We start from the raw sequence: 14,245 nt of genomic DNA, 5'->3' as shown, positions 1-14,245 counted from the left end.
ATTTTGGGTTGTGGTTCCCCGAATGGGGTTTCTCGAGAGTTGGGGAGTTGATGGGGGTCCAGATTTTGGGATTTCTTTGTGAATTGTTTTTGGGACCTGGGGGTCCAATGGGGTTAGTCTTTTTGGAATATGGGGTGGTCCGATTGGAGGGTCCGGGTTAAGTTGTTTGTGATTTTGGTTGTATTGGGGGGTACCCAACTGGCCCCCCGAGACTTGGTGGATCGCCGGTTCTGGCGAGCGCCTGATGGACGCAGATAACGGGACCCCCGAAATGGGGAGCACCCCAAAATGGGACCCCCGAAATGGGGACCCAAAATGGGAACCCTGGGGCCAAAATGGGGAACCCTAAATGGGCGACCCCGAAATGGGAACCCAAATGGGAACCGAAATGGGACCCCAAATGGGAATGGAACCCCGAAATGGGAAACCAAAATGGGAACCCTGAAATGGGGACCCAAAACGGGAACCCAAAATGGGACACCCCTAAATGAGACCCCAAAATGGGAACCCCGAAATGGGGCCCAAAATGGGACCAGGTCAAAATGGGACCCAAAAATGGGACCCCCTAAATGAGGACCCCGAAAATGGGAACCCCGAAATGGGGACCCAAAATGGGACCCCCAAAATGGGAACCCCAAAATGGGGACCCCAAAATGGGACCCCAAAATGGGGACCCAAAAATGGGAACGCAAAATGGGAACCCAAAATGGGAACCCTGAAATGGGGACCCCGAAAATGGGGACCCCGAAATGGGGACCCCAAAATGGGAACCCAAAATGGGAACCCCGAAATGGGGACCCCGAAATGGGACCCCAAATGGGGGTCAGGCACTTGGCATTTGGGGAGGCAGGGCCCTGGCTCTCACTGTGGGTCTCACAAGGGGCCTCACTTGGGGCCTCATGGGGGGTTCAAGAGTGGGGTCTCTCACTGTGGGGTCCTATGTGGGTATTTAGGTCCTGGGGGGTCCTGGGGGTCTCCAGGTGGGGTCTCTCACTGTGGGGGTCCCTGGGGGTCTCTCACTGTGGGGGTCCCTCGGGGGTCTCTCACTGTGGGGGTCTCTCACTGTGGGGGTCTCACAGAATGGGGGTCCCTCTTTGCCCCCCAGATTTCGTCTCCGTTCTCGACGTCGATTTCCTGGAGCTGCTGCTGAGCCCCGGCGGGGGGGGGGACGGCGAGGGGGGGGCGGTGAGTGGGGGTCGGGGGGCTGGGGGGGATTGGGGGGGTCCAGGAGGGATTTGTGGGGTCTATGTTGGGGTTCAAGGGGGAATTTGGGGCGGTTTTGGGGAGGTTTTGGGGGTTTTGGGGGGAGTTTTTGGGGGATCTGGGGGGGGGGGTTTGGGGTTTTTAGGGTCTTTTTTTGGGTGGGTTTTTATTTGGAGATTTTTTTGGGGGCTGGGGGGGGGGTCCTGAGGCGTTTTTAGGGGGGGGATTTTGGGGGCTGCTGGGGCTGGGGGTGTTTGGGGATGCTCAGGTGGGTTTGGGGGGCTGAGGGGGTCTCAGGTGGGTTTGGGTGGGTTCAGGTGGGTTTGGGGGTCTCAGGTGGGTTTGGGTGGGTTTGGGGGGATTCAGAGGGGCTCAGGTGGGCTCAGGTGGGTCTGGGGGTTTCAGGGGGATTCAGGGGGGCTCCGGGGGTCTGGGGGTTTCAGAGGGGCTCAGGTGGGTCTGGGGGTGTTTGGAGATGCTCAGGTGGGTTTGGGGGCTGAGGTGGGCTCAGGTGGGTCTGGGGGTTTCAGGTGGGCTCAGGTGGGTTTGGGGTGTTTGGGGATGCTCAGGTGGGTTTGGGGGGCTCAGGTGGGTTTGGGTGGGTTCGGGGGATTCAGAGGGGCTCAGGTGGGTCTGGTGGGCTCAGGAGGGTTTGGGGGGATTCAGAGGGGCTCAGGTGGGTCTGGGGTTTCAGGGGGCTCCGGGGGATTCAGGGGGGCTCAGGTGGGTCTGGGGGTGTTTGGAGATGCTCAGGTGGGTTTGGGGGGCTCAGGAGGGTTTGGGTGGGTTCGGGGGGATTCAGAGGGGCTCAGGTGGGTCAGGTGGGCTCAGGTGGGTCTGGGGGTTTCAGGGGATTCAGAGGGGCTCAGGTGGGTCAGGTGGGCTCAGGTGGGTCTGGGGGTTTCAGGGGGGCTCCGGGGGTTTCAGGGGGTCTCAGGTGGGTCTGGGGGTTTCAGGGGGGCTCAGGTGGGTCTGGGGGTTTCAGGGGGGCTCCGGGGGTTTCAGGGGGCTCCGGGGGATTCTGGGGGGCTCAGGTGGGTCTGGGGGTTTCAGGGGGGCTCAGGTGGGTCTGGGGGGCTCAGGGGGGTTTGGGTGGGTTCAGGTGGGTTTGGGGGGCTCAGGAGGGTTTGGGTGGGTTTGGGGGGATTCAGAGGGGCTCAGATGGGCTCAGGTGGGTCTGGGGTGTTTGGGGATGCTCAGGTGGGTTTGGGGGGCTGAGGTGGGCTCAGGTGGGTCTGGGGGATTCAGGGGGCTCAGGTGGGTCTGGGGGTTTCAGGTGGGTCTGGGGGTTTCAGGGGGGCTCCGGGGGGTTCCGGGGGGCTCCGGGGGTCTGACGGCGCCCCCCGCCCGCAGCCCCCTCCCCCCTGGGAGCTGCTGGTGGCCCCGGCCCGGCTGCGCGGCCGCACCTGCGCCGACAGCGCCGCCGCCCTGGCGCGGCTGCTGCAGCACCTGGGGACCCCCCCGCGGGCACCGCGACCCCCCCCCGGCACCGGGACCCCCCCCGCGGCCCCGCAGAGACCCCCGGGACACGGGGAGACCCCCGCGGGGGGGGAGCACGTGAGATGGGGGGGAATGGGAGCAAAATGGGGCTGGGGGGGTAAAAATGGGACCAAAATGGGGCTGGGGGGGGCAAAAATGGGACCCAAATGGGGCTGGGGGGGGAAATGGGCACAAAATGGGGCTGGGGGGGGAATGGGAACAAAATGGGGCTGGGGGGGGGAAATGGGAACAAAATGGGGCTGGGGGGGGAAAAATGGGACCCAAATGGGGCTGGGGGGGGAATGGGAACAAAATGGGGCTGGGGGGGTGAAAATGGGACCCAAAATGGGGCAGGGGGGCAAAATGGGACCCAAAATGGGGCTGGGGGGGGCAAAAATGGGACCCAAATGGGGCTGGGGAGGGAAAGATGGGGATGGGGGTAAAAAATGAGACCCAAATGGGGCTGGGGGTGAAATGGGAACAAATGGGGCTGGGGGGGAAATGGGACCAATGGGGCTGGGGGGGGAAAAATGGGATAAAAATAGGGGTGGGGCGGTGAAAAATGGGGGTGAGGGGGTAAAAAATGGGACCTAAAATGGGGCTGGGGGGGAGGGAAAAATGGGGGTGGGGGGTAAAATGAGATGGGGCGCAAAATGGGGGTGGGGGGATAAAATTTGGGGGTGGGAGGGTAAAAAATGGAACCCAAAATGGGGCTGGGAGGGGGGTAAAAATGGGAGGTGTAAAAATGGGGGGGAGGGGGGCAAAAAATGGAACCTAAAATGGGTCTGGGGCGGTCAAAGGGCCCCCAAATGGGTCTGGGGGCTCACACGGGGACCCCCCCCAACCCTGTCCCCCCCCCCAGGCCGCCCCCGCCCCCATCAACCAACAGGACCTGACGGACGCGCTGAGAGACCCCCCCGGGACCCCCCCCGGGGACCCCCGGAGCGCCGGTAACGGGGGGGGGGGGTAATTTGGGTCTGGGGGGGTTATTTTGGTTATTTTGGGTCTGGGGGAGTTAGTTTGGGTTATTTTGGGTCCGGGGGGGGCCTTTTGGGTTATTTTTGGGTCCGGGTGATATGTTTTGGGTTATCTTGGGTTATTTTGGGTTATTTTGGTTAGCTTGTGTTATTTTGGTTATTTTGGGTTATTTTGTTTATTTTGGGTCTGGGGGATTATTTTGGTTATTTTGTTTATTTTGGTTATTTTGGGTTATTTTGGTTATTTTGGGTCTGGGGGATTATTTTGTTTATTTTGGTTATGTTGGGTTATTTTGGCTCCAGGGGGGACATTTTGGTTTATTTTGGTTTATTTTTGGGTTATTTTGGGTTATTTTGGTCATTTCCCCTCCGGGGGGTCTCTAACCCCTCCCCTCTCCCCCAGGCCCGGCCCCGCCCCCCCCGCCCCCCCCCGTGTCCCTGTACCTGTTCCCGGGGGAGGGGGGGGGCTCTGCCCGGGGGGGCGGCGCCTCCAGCGACCCCGCCCCCGAGCTCGGCCCCGCCCCCGCGCTCGGCCCCGCCCCCGCGCTCGGCCCCGCCCCCGAGCCTGGCCCCGCCCCCGAGGCCGACCCCGAGGGGTTCTGCGTGCTGGAGGCGCCCGAGAGCCCCGAGCCCGTGAGTGGGGGGGCGTGGGGGGGTCCGGGGGGACATGGGGGGCTCTGGGGGAGGCCTGCGGTGACTTTGGGGTGTCTGTGGGTGACATTGGGGTGTCCCCAGGTGACACAGGTGACTCTGGGGTGACTGTGGGTGACACTGGGGGGGTTCCCAGGTGACATGGGTGACACTGAGCTGTCCCCAGGTGACATTGGGGTGTCCCCAGGTGACAATTGGGGGGGTCCCCAGGTGACATTGGGGTGACTGTGTGTGACTGGCTGGCCCCAGGTGACACTGATGACCCTGGGGGGGGCTCCCAGGTGACATTTAGGGGGTTCCCAGGTGTCACCTGTCTGTCCTCAGGTATCACCTGTCCCCTCCCTGTCCCAGGTGACCCCCCGTATCCGCTGGCTGTCCCCCAGGTGGCATTAGGGCTGTCCATGAGTGACATTGGTGACACAGGGGGGGTTCCCAGGTGACATGGGTGACACTGAGCTGTCCCCAGGTGACACTGGGGTGTCCCCAGGTGTGTCCCCATGTGTGCTGGCTGTCCCCCGGGTGACACTGGGGTATCCATGGATGATACTGGGGGGGTTCCCAGGTAATATTGGGATGTCTGTAGGTGACACCTGTTTGTCCCCAGGTGACATTCACGTGTCCCTGTCCCAGGTGACGCCCCGTATCCGCTGGCTGTCCCCCGGGTGACATTGAGGGGTGTCTGTGGGTGACGTTGGTGACACAGGGGGGGTTCCCAGGTGACATGGGTGACACTGAGCTGTCCCCAGGTGACACTGGGGTGTCTGTAGGTGACACTGAGCTGTCCCCAGGTGACACTGGGGTGACATTCACGTGTCCCTGTCCCAGGTGTGTCCCCGTATCCGCTGGCTGTCCCCCGGGTGACATTGAGGGGTGTCTGTGGGTGACGTTGGTGACACAGGGGGGGTTCCCAGGTGACCCTGGGGTGACATTCACGTGTCCCCGTCCCAGGTGACGCCCCGTATCCGCTGGCTGTCCCCCGGGCCCCTCCGGGTCATCCCCGGCCATTTTGGGGTCCCGCGGGGGGGGCGGGACCGGCTGCGCCCCCCCCCGGGGCTGCCCCGCCCCCGCTCCCGCCTGGTGCTGCGCGACCTGAGCCTCACCTGGGCCCTGCACGGGGGGCGGGACTTCGGCGGCGGCCACGCCCCCCACAGGTGGGACAGGGCTGGGAGGGGCTGGGGACACCGAGGGGCGGGGCTTATGGGGACACACCCAGGTGTGCGACACACCCATGGGTGGAGTTGAGAGGAACCCGCCCCATGTTGGGAGGGGCTTGGGTGGGACACGCACATGGGTGGGGCAGGGATGGGCGTGGCCATGTCTCAGGACACACCTCAAGCAGGGAGGGGCTCGGGTGGGTGGGGCATTGGGATGGACACGCCCCTAGACCATAGGGGTGGGGCTGGGAGGAACCGTGGGTGTGCCCAAACTGACCCCACCCACCCACCCCGCAGGCCCCGCCCCCGCAGCTCAGGCCCCGCCCCCCCGCGGTGGCGCTGCCGGGGGGGCCCCGGGAGGGTCCAGGAGCAGCTGATGGAGCTTTACCTGGGCAAGGTGAGCACGGGGGGGACACCTGGGGCTGTACCTGGGCACGGGGACACCTGGGGGGGCTGGGGCTGTACCTGGGCAAGGTGAGCACGGGGGGGACACCTGGGGGGGTCTGGGGGCTCTACCTGGGCAAGGTGAGATCCTAGAGGGTCTGGGGGCTGTACCTGGGGCTGTACCTGGGCAAGGTAAGATGTGGGCGGGGAAAGTGGGGGCTGTTTTGGTGTGCGGGGTGGATTTCGGGGGTCCGTTTTGGGGTGGATTTTGGGGGGCTTTTTTGAGACATGGGGTGGATTTTGGGGTGGATATTGTGGTCCATTTTGGGACATGGGGTGGATTTTGGGAGGCTGTTTTGGGGTGGATTTTGGAGCTCTTGAGTCCATTTTGGGGTGGATTTTGGGGCGCTCTTTGAGGGTGCAGGGTGGATTTTGGGGGGCTGTTTTGGGGCGGATTTTGGGGTCCATTTTGGGGTTCAGGGTGCCCATTACCCCCCATTTCCCCCTGTCCCAGGTGTGCCTGCAGCACGAGTGGTACCCCGCCACACCCGGGGCAGATTTTGGGGTGGATTTTGGGATTTTTGGTGCCCATTTTCTCCCATCCCAGGTGTGCCTGCAGCACGAGTGGTACCCCGCCACACCCGGGGCGGATTTTGGGGTGGATTTTGGGATTTTTGGTGCCCATTGCCCCCATTTTCTCCCATCCCAGGTGTGCCTGCAGCACGAGTGGTACCCCGCCATGCCGGGGCGGATTTTGGGGGGCCCCGGGGGGGGCTGCTGGGCCCGGGCGAGACCCCCACGTCCCGCCTGGTGCTGTTGGTGCCGGAGCTGGAGCTGCGCGACCGCCTGGGGGGGGCGGGGGCCGCCGGGGCGCCCCCGTTCCTGAGCCGGCACCCGCGGGGGGCGCCGCCCCCACAGCCCCCCACGGTAACGATGGAGACCCCCGAAATGGGACCCCAAAATAGGGGATACCCCAATATGGGAACCCCAAACCCCGGGGGCGCCGCCCCCACAGCCCCCCACGGTAATGGAGACCCCCGAAATGGGACCCCAAAATGTGGGACACCCCAAAATGGGACCCCAAAATATGGGATACCCCGATATGGGAACCCCAAACCCTGCACCGCCCCCACAGCCGCCCACGGTAATGGGACCCCCGAAATGGGACCCCAAAATAGGGGATACCCCAAAATGGGGGATACCCCAAAATATGGGAACCCCAAACCCCGCGGGGCGCCGCCCCCACAGCCCCCCACGGTAACGATGGACCCCCGAAATGGGACCCCAAAATAGGGGATACCCCAAAATATGGGAACCCCAAACCCCGCGAGGCGCCGCCCCCCCAGCCGTGCACAGTAATGGGACCCCCGAAATGGGACCCCAAAATAGGGGATACCCCAAATATGGGATACCCCAAAATATGGGATACCCCAATATGGGAACCCCAAACCCTGCGGGGCGCCGCCCCCCAGCCGCGCACAGTAATGGGACTCCCGAAATGGGACCCCAAAATGTGGGATACCCCAATATGGGACACCCCAAAATATGGGATACCCCGATATGGGAACACCAAACCCCATGGGGCGCCGCCCCCCCAGCCGCCCACGGTAACGGGACCCCCGAAATGGGACCCCAAAATAGGGACACCCCAAAATAGGGGATACCCCGATATGGGATACCCTGATAAGGGAACCCCAAACCCCGCACCGCCCCGACAGCCCCCCACGATAATGGCGGGACCCCCGAAATGGGACCCCAAAATGTGGGAACCCCAATATGGGAACCCCGATATGGGAACCCCAAATATGATCCTGGATCTGGGATGCCCCAATGGCTGGGACCCCAAAATGGGACCCCTGACAATGGGACCCCAAATCTGGGACCACAAATGTGATCCTGAATCTGGGACCCCTAATCTGAGACCCACGTGGATGGGACACTCCAAACTGAAGACCCCAAATCTGGGACACCCCATAAATGGGGACCCCCAAAATGGGATCCCAAAGGGAGCCCGGGGATGGGGCACCCCAAACCTGGGAGCTCAGATGTGACCCTGGATCTGAGACCCCAAATCTGGGACACCCCCAGTATCTGAGACCCCAAACGGGACCCCAAAATTGAGACCCCAAATCTGAGACTGCAAATGTGACCCCAAATGGGACACCCCCAATAGCTGAGACCCCAAATCGGAGACCCCAGATGGGACCCCAAATCTGCCCCCCCCCCCAAGCATGACCCCCCCTTCATCCTCAGCCCCCCCCGCCATTCCTGCCCCCCGTTTGTGCCCCTGCCCCATTTCTGAGCCCCCCTCCCCAATTTCTGCCCCCCCAGCTGTGGCTCAAGGCCCTGCGGGTGCTGCCCCACCCGCCCCCCCCCGGGGGGGTCCCCGAGTGCTGCCTCAGGGTGACCCTGACCCCCCTGCGCCTGCACATCGACCAGGTGAGGCGGGGAGGGGTCCTGGGGGGGCTTTGGGGGGCATTTGGGTGACCCTGACCCCCCTGCGCCTGCACATCGACCAGGTGAGGTGGGGAGGGGTCCTGGGGGGGCTTTGGGGGGGATTTGGGTGACCCTGACCCCCCTGCGCCTGCACATCGACCAGGTGGGGAGGGGGCTTCGGGGGCTTCATGGGGTGCTGGGGGATTTGGGGGGTCGTGGAGGGGGTTTGGGGGGATCTGGGGGGAATTTGGGGTGGTTTTGGGTGGTCTTTGAGAGGATGGGGGGATTTTGGGGGGCATCTCTGGGTGGGTAGCAGGGGTTTTTGGGGTTGTTTTTGGGGTGTTTTGGGGGTTTTTGGGGTGTTTTGGGGTATTTTTGGGGTATTTCGGGTGTTTTTTTGGGGTGGGGTCTCACTCTCCCCTTCTTGCCCCCCCAGGACGCGCTGATTTTCCTCAGGGATTTCGCCGGCGCCTTCCTCGCCCACCTGAGCCCCCCCCCGGGACCCCCCCCGGGCCCCCCGCCCGGTACCGGCCCCGGGGGAGGGGCTGGGGCGGGGCCTGGCCTGGGGGAGGGGCTCTGGTGTTTTGCGGCGGGGCTCTGGGGCTGTGGGAGGGGCTGTGGGCGGGGCTCCGGTCTTTTGGGGGCGGGGTTCCGGGGCTGTGGGAGGGGCCTTGGGGCTCCCCTGACCGTGCCCCCCCCCCTCTCCCGCAGCCCCCCCCGGGGTCGGGGACCCCCCCAGGCCGGAGCCGCCCCCGGAGCCCGAGGCAGAGCCAGAGACCCCCCCGATCTACTTCCGGTGCCGCTGGGGGGGCGGGGATCAAACTGGGGGGGGTGGGGGGGACTGGGGGGGATTGGGACAGACTGGGAGGGACTGAGGACACTGAGGGGACACTGAGGGGACACTGGGGGGACACTGGGGGGACACTGGGGGGACACTGGGTTTTCCCTGTGTGTCCCTGTCCCTGGGGCTGTCCCCAAGCTGTCCCCAAGCTGTCCCCAAGCTGTCCCCAGGCTGACCGAGCTCTCCCTGTCCCCATCCCTGTCCCCAGCGAGTTCCGGTTCACGGCCGATGTCCCCGTGTGGCTGGATTACCGCGGCAAGCGCGTCACCATGGAGCAGGTGACACTGGGGGACAATGGGGGGACACAGGGGGACAGGCCACATCCCCCGGTGTCACTGTCCCCGATGGCCCCGTGCCTGTCCCCTCCCTGTCCCCCTGCCCCACTGACACTGTCCCCTCTCTGTGTGTCCCCTGTGTGTCCCCTGTGTGTCCCCTGTGTGTCCCCAGGGCGCCCTGGCCGGGATCCTGATCGGGCTGGCGCGGCTCAACTGCTCCCAACTGCGCCTGAAACGGCTCTGCCACCGCCAGGGGTGGGACTGGGGACAGCGGGGACAGCGGGGACAGCGGGGGGACACTGGGACATTGGGGACACTGGGACATTATGGGAAACAATGGCTCTGCCACCGCCAGGGGTGGGACTGGGGACGGGGGACAGCGGGGACACTGGGGACACTGGGGACAGGGGGATATTGGGGGACACTGGGGACACTGGGGACATTACGGGAAACAATGGCTCTGCCACCGAAAGGGGTGGGACTGGGGACAGGGGGGACACACTGGGGACAATGGGGAGACTCTGGGGACACTGGGGGGACACTGGGGACAGGGGGACACTGGGGACAGGGGGACATTGGGGACAACGGGGGGACAGGGGGGACACTGGGACATTGGGGACACTGGGGACATTATGGGAAACAATGGCTCTGCCACCGGCAGGGGTGGGACTGGGGACATTGGGGGGACAGCGGGGGGACTCTGGGACATTGGGGACATTGGAGGGACATTGGGGGGACATTGGGGTCAATGAGGGGATACTGGGGACAACGGCTCTGCCATTGTGGGACAGGGAGGACACACTGGGGACAGGGGGGACACAGGGGACATTATGGGAAACAATGGCTCTGCCACCGCCAGGGGTGGGACTGGGGACAGCGGGGACAATGGAGGGACACTGGGACATTGGGGGGACATTGGGGGGACATTGGGGACAATGAGCCGGGACAACGGCTCTGCCATTGTGGGACAGGGGTGGGACGCTGGGGACAGGGGGGACACAGGGGTTCGGGGTGGCCCCAAACTCACCATTGCTGTCCCTGTGTCCCCTGTGTGTCCCCCCAGGCTGCTGGGGCTCAGCCGGGTCGTGTCCTACGCGGTGACCGAGTGGCTCCGGGACATTCGGTGTCACCAACTGCCGGGGCTGCTGGGGGGGGTGGCCCCGGTGCACGCCGTGCTGCGCCTCTGTGAGTGTCCCCCGTGTCCCCCCAGTGTCCCCTCAGTGTTCCCATGGTGTCCCCAATGTCCCCAGTGTCCCCTCAATGTCCCCTCAATGTCCCCAGTGTCCCCATGTCCCCAATGTCCCCCGTGTCCCCCCAGTGTCCCCTCAATGTTCCCATGGTGTCCCCAATGTCCCCTCAATATCCCCAATGTCCCAATGTCCCAGTGTCCCCTCAATGTCCCCTCAATGTCCCCACTGTCCTCTCAATGTCCCCAATGTCACCAGTGTCCCCCATCCCCAATGCCCACATTGTCCCCATTGTCCCCAAGGCCCCCACTGTCCCCAATGTTCCCACACTGTTCCTGTCCCATTGAACCCCCATTGTCCCCGATGCCCCCGATGTCCCCACTGTCCCTCTGTCCCCCCATTGTCCCCAATGCCCCCGATGTCCCCACTGTCTCCACACTGTCCCTGCTGTCCCCTGACTGTCCCCCATTGTCCCTCTCTGTCCCCCATTGTCCCTCTCTGTCCCCCATTGTCCCCGCTGTCCCCTGATGTCCCCTCTGTCTCCACACTGTTCCTGCTGTCCCCTGACTGTACCCTGTCCCCCATTGTCCCCATTGTCCCCATTGTCCCCTGATGTCCCCTCTGTCCCCCATTGTCCCCGTTGTCCCCTGACTGTCCCCTGTCCCCCATTGTCCCCATTGTCCCCGCTGTCCCCTGACTGTCCCCTGTCCCCCATTGTCCCCCCTGTCCCCGCTGTCCCCTGAGTGTCCCCATTGTCCCCTGATGTCCCCTCTGTCCCCCATTGTCCCCGCTGTCCCCGCTGTCCCCTGATGTCCCCTCTGTCCCCCATTGTCCCCCATTGTCCCCATTGTCCCCTGATGTCCCCATTGTCCCCGCTGTCCCCACTGTCCCCTGATGTCCCCCCTGTCCCCCATTGTCCCCATTGTCCCCGCTGTCCCCTGATGTCCCCTCTGTCCGCAGGGCGCGCTCTCCGGGACCTGCTGCTGCTGCCGCTGCAGGGGGGGGGTCCCGGGGGGGTGACCCGGGGGGTGACCCGGGGGGTGACGGCGCTCGGGGCCGCGGGGGCGAGCGCGGCGCTGGGGCTGGGGGCGAGGCTGCTCCGGGCGCTGCAGGTGAGACCCCAAAATATCCCAAAATATACCCAAAAACCTGCCCAAAATACCCCCAAATCACCCCCTGGGGCTGGGAGCGAGGCTGCTCCGGGCGCTGCAGGTGAGACCCCAAAATATCCCAAAATATACCCAAAAACCTGCCCAAAATACCCCAAAACCTGCCCAAAATACCCCCAAATCACCCCCCTGGGGCTGGGAGCGAGGCTGCTCAGGGCGCTGCAGGTGAGACCCCAAAATATCCCAAAATATACCCAAAAACCCGCCCAAAATACCCCAAAACCCGCCCAAAATACCCCCAAATCACCCCCTGGGGCTGGGAGCGAGGCTGCTCCGGGCGCTGCAGGTGAGACCCCAAATTATCCCAAAATATTCCCAAAAACCTGCCCAAAATACCCCCCAAATCACCCCCTGGGGCTGGGGGCGAGGCTGCTCCGGGCGCTGCAGGTGAGACCCCAAAATATCCCAAAATATACCCAAAAACCCGCCCAAAATACCCCAAAAATCACCCCACAAACCTGCCCAAAATACCCCTAAAAGCCACCCAAAATACCCCAAAACCACCCAAAATACCCCCAAAAAATCACCCCAAAAAATCACCCCAAAATCCCCCAACCCCCCCAAACTGCTCCTGGGACCCCCAACCCCCCCCGGGGGTCCCTTTTTTGGGGGGGGGGGCTGTCCCAGCAGTGACCTTTGACCCCAGGCCCTGGCCGAGGCTCTGTTCGGACTCGTGGCCCCCCCGGGCCCCCCCCACCCGCGGCTCCCAGTACGGACCAGTTCACACCAGTACGGGCCGGTACGGACCAGCACGGGCTGGGGGGGGAGGGTGATCCCAGTATGGCCCAGTTTGGGACTGGGGGGTCCCAGTATGGACTGGGGGGGGGGCTGATCCCAGTATGGCCCAGTTTGGGGTTGGGGGGTTCCCAGTATGGGCTGGGGTGGGGGGGCTGATCCCAGTATGGCCCAGTTTGGGGTTGGGGGGGGTCCCAGTATGGACTGGGGGGGGAAACTGATCCCAGTATGGCCCAGTTTGGGGTTGGGGGGTCCCAGTAAGGCCCAGTTTGGGGTTGGGGGGGTTCCCAGTATGGGCTGGGGGGGAAACTGATCCCAGTATGGCCCAGTTTGGGACTGGGGCGGTCCCAGTATGGGCTGGGGGGGGCTGATCCCAGTATGGCCCAGTTTGGGGTTGGGGGCTCCCAGTAAGGCCCAGTTTGGGACTGGGGGGTTCCCAGTATGGACTGGGGTGGGGGAGTGATCCCAGTGTGAACCACTTTGGGGTTGGGGGGTTCCCAGTATGGCCCGGTTTGGGGCTGGGGGTTCCCAGTTGGCCCTGGTGTTGCTGGGGGGGTGCTCGTGCCCCCCCATTCCCCCCCATTCCCCCCGGTTCCCCCCCCCCCATTCTCTCCCCAGCGCCCCCCCGGCTCGAGGAGCGGCCCCGCCCCCACCGAGGGACTGGGGGGGCCCCGGCCCCGCCCCCAATAAACTGGGACAGACTGGGACAGACTGGGCGTGGTTTGTTGTGGGAGTGGGAGGGGTTTGTACTGGAGTGACCGGGGACAGGAACTGGGAACAGCGGGAACGCGGCCTGGGGACACCGGGACAAACTGGGGACACCGGGACAAACCGGGGACACCGGGACAGGGGACAGATGAGAGAAATCCTTTACTGGGGGTACTGGGACAGACTGGGAGGGACTGGGGACACCGGGACCACCGAGGGGGCACCGGGGCGCTTCCAGCGCGGTGAGCGGGCGCCACTGGCGGCAATGGGAGCACCGGGATGTCCCCGCTGTCACCGGGGTGTCCCCGCTGTCACGGGGCCGCCTCCGCCATCTCCACGTCGCCGTTCCCCTTTCCCGCCTCCTCCTCCCGCGGCCGCTTCGCCTCGGTCACCGCCGCCTTCAGCGCTGGGGACACCGGGAGGGGTTCAGGGCTCCGGTACCGCCCCCGGTGCCCCCCGGTGTCCCCGGTACCGCTCCCCGCTCACCCCGCAGCCGCTTCAGCTCCTTCCGCAGCCGCTTCCCCCACACCGGGGCCTGACCCGTGGGCACCGACACCGACCTGGAGCGGGGAGAGCACCGGGACCCGCCCTCGGTTACCGGGGAACACCGGGAGGGCACCGGGAGGGTCGGGGGGGACGCTCACCGCCGCTTCTGCCGCCGGCCCCGCGCCCGCTCCCGCCGCCGCTTGAAGAGCTTCTTGCGCAGCTCCTGTGGGGAACAGCGGGGTCAGCGCCGGTACCGGAGACCCCTCCCGGTACCGATTACCGGGAGTCCCGGTGAGGATGGGGATTCCCGCCCTCCCCCCGGACTGTTCATCCCGCTGGCCCCTCCCGGTGCCCCCCGGTGTCCCTGGAGCCCTCCCGGTGCCCCCGGTCACCGTTCGGGGCCGGTTGATTTTCCCTCCGATCCCCATCGTGCAAATTCCGGTCCGGCACCACTTCCTTTCCGGCTAAACTTCCGGTAACTAAACCCCGCCTCTCTGCTCCGCCCCGCCTGGAGCGGGCTCTGATTGGCTGCGATAGCCAGGGGCCCGCCCATATTCAAA

The 14,245-nt window shown here is 64.6% G+C and overlaps 2 protein-coding genes and 1 long non-coding RNA gene across 3 annotated transcripts; 2 read left to right on the top strand and 1 right to left on the bottom strand.

The window, feature by feature from the left end:
- The first annotated feature begins 1,081 nt into the window (after positions 1-1,081).
- On the top strand, positions 1,082-3,633 carry LOC135460223 (uncharacterized). Its single transcript, XR_010443192.1, has 3 exons — positions 1,082-1,185; positions 2,557-2,760; positions 3,545-3,633. It is a non-coding gene; the product is annotated as an uncharacterized LOC135460223 (long non-coding RNA).
- A 125-nt stretch (positions 3,634-3,758) lies between these two features.
- LOC135460234 (autophagy-related protein 2 homolog A-like) lies at positions 3,759-13,203 on the top strand. The gene is made up of 14 exons (XM_064736968.1): positions 3,759-3,796; positions 4,063-4,292; positions 5,259-5,461; positions 5,762-5,861; positions 6,558-6,775; positions 8,180-8,287; positions 8,721-8,808; positions 8,996-9,080; positions 9,334-9,403; positions 9,573-9,655; positions 10,464-10,585; positions 11,548-11,699; positions 12,403-12,495; positions 13,110-13,203. Exons 1-14 carry the CDS (start codon positions 3,759-3,761, stop codon positions 13,179-13,181), a joined length of 1,662 nt encoding a protein of 553 aa, XP_064593038.1. The 3' UTR covers positions 13,182-13,203.
- A 139-nt stretch (positions 13,204-13,342) lies between these two features.
- On the bottom strand, positions 13,343-14,203 carry CUNH11orf98 (chromosome unknown C11orf98 homolog). The gene is made up of 4 exons (XM_064737032.1): positions 14,078-14,203; positions 13,844-13,908; positions 13,686-13,759; positions 13,343-13,605 (listed from the first exon to the last, which is right to left on the bottom strand). The coding sequence occupies exons 1-4, from the start codon at positions 14,111-14,113 to the stop codon at positions 13,511-13,513; spliced, it is 270 nt and encodes an 89-aa protein (XP_064593102.1). The 5' UTR covers positions 14,114-14,203; the 3' UTR covers positions 13,343-13,510.
- Between the last annotated feature and the right edge of the window lie 42 nt (positions 14,204-14,245).

This window comes from Zonotrichia leucophrys, unplaced genomic scaffold, assembly GCF_028769735.1.
Source record: "Zonotrichia leucophrys gambelii isolate GWCS_2022_RI unplaced genomic scaffold, RI_Zleu_2.0 Scaffold_34_1600103, whole genome shotgun sequence".
Lineage (NCBI taxonomy): Eukaryota > Metazoa > Chordata > Aves > Passeriformes > Passerellidae > Zonotrichia > Zonotrichia leucophrys.
Note: the sequence above shows the minus strand (reverse complement) of the source record. Positions and strands in the feature narration are given on the sequence as shown.

What these genes read in the sequence shown, in the direction of transcription:
- LOC135460234 (XM_064736968.1), top strand. Translation starts at nt 3,759, where the DNA reads ATGTTTTGGGTTATCTTGGGTTATTTTGGGTTATTTTG. An exon ending in CGCCCGAGAGCCCCGAGCCC is followed by an intron (nt 4,293 to 5,258) that starts GTGAGTGGGGGG and finishes TCCCCGTCCCAG; the next exon opens with GTGACGCCCCGTATCCGCTG. An exon ending in GGCTGCTCCGGGCGCTGCAG is followed by an intron (nt 11,700 to 12,402) that starts GTGAGACCCCAA and finishes CTTTGACCCCAG; the next exon opens with GCCCTGGCCGAGGCTCTGTT.
- CUNH11orf98 (XM_064737032.1), bottom strand. Translation starts at nt 14,113, where the DNA reads ATGGGGATCGGAGGGAAAATCAACCGGCCCCGAACG. An exon ending in AAATCAACCGGCCCCGAACG is followed by an intron (nt 13,909 to 14,077) that starts GTGACCGGGGGC and finishes TGTTCCCCACAG; the next exon opens with GAGCTGCGCAAGAAGCTCTT. An exon ending in GGAGCTGAAGCGGCTGCGGG is followed by an intron (nt 13,606 to 13,685) that starts GTGAGCGGGGAG and finishes CGGTGTCCCCAG; the next exon opens with CGCTGAAGGCGGCGGTGACC.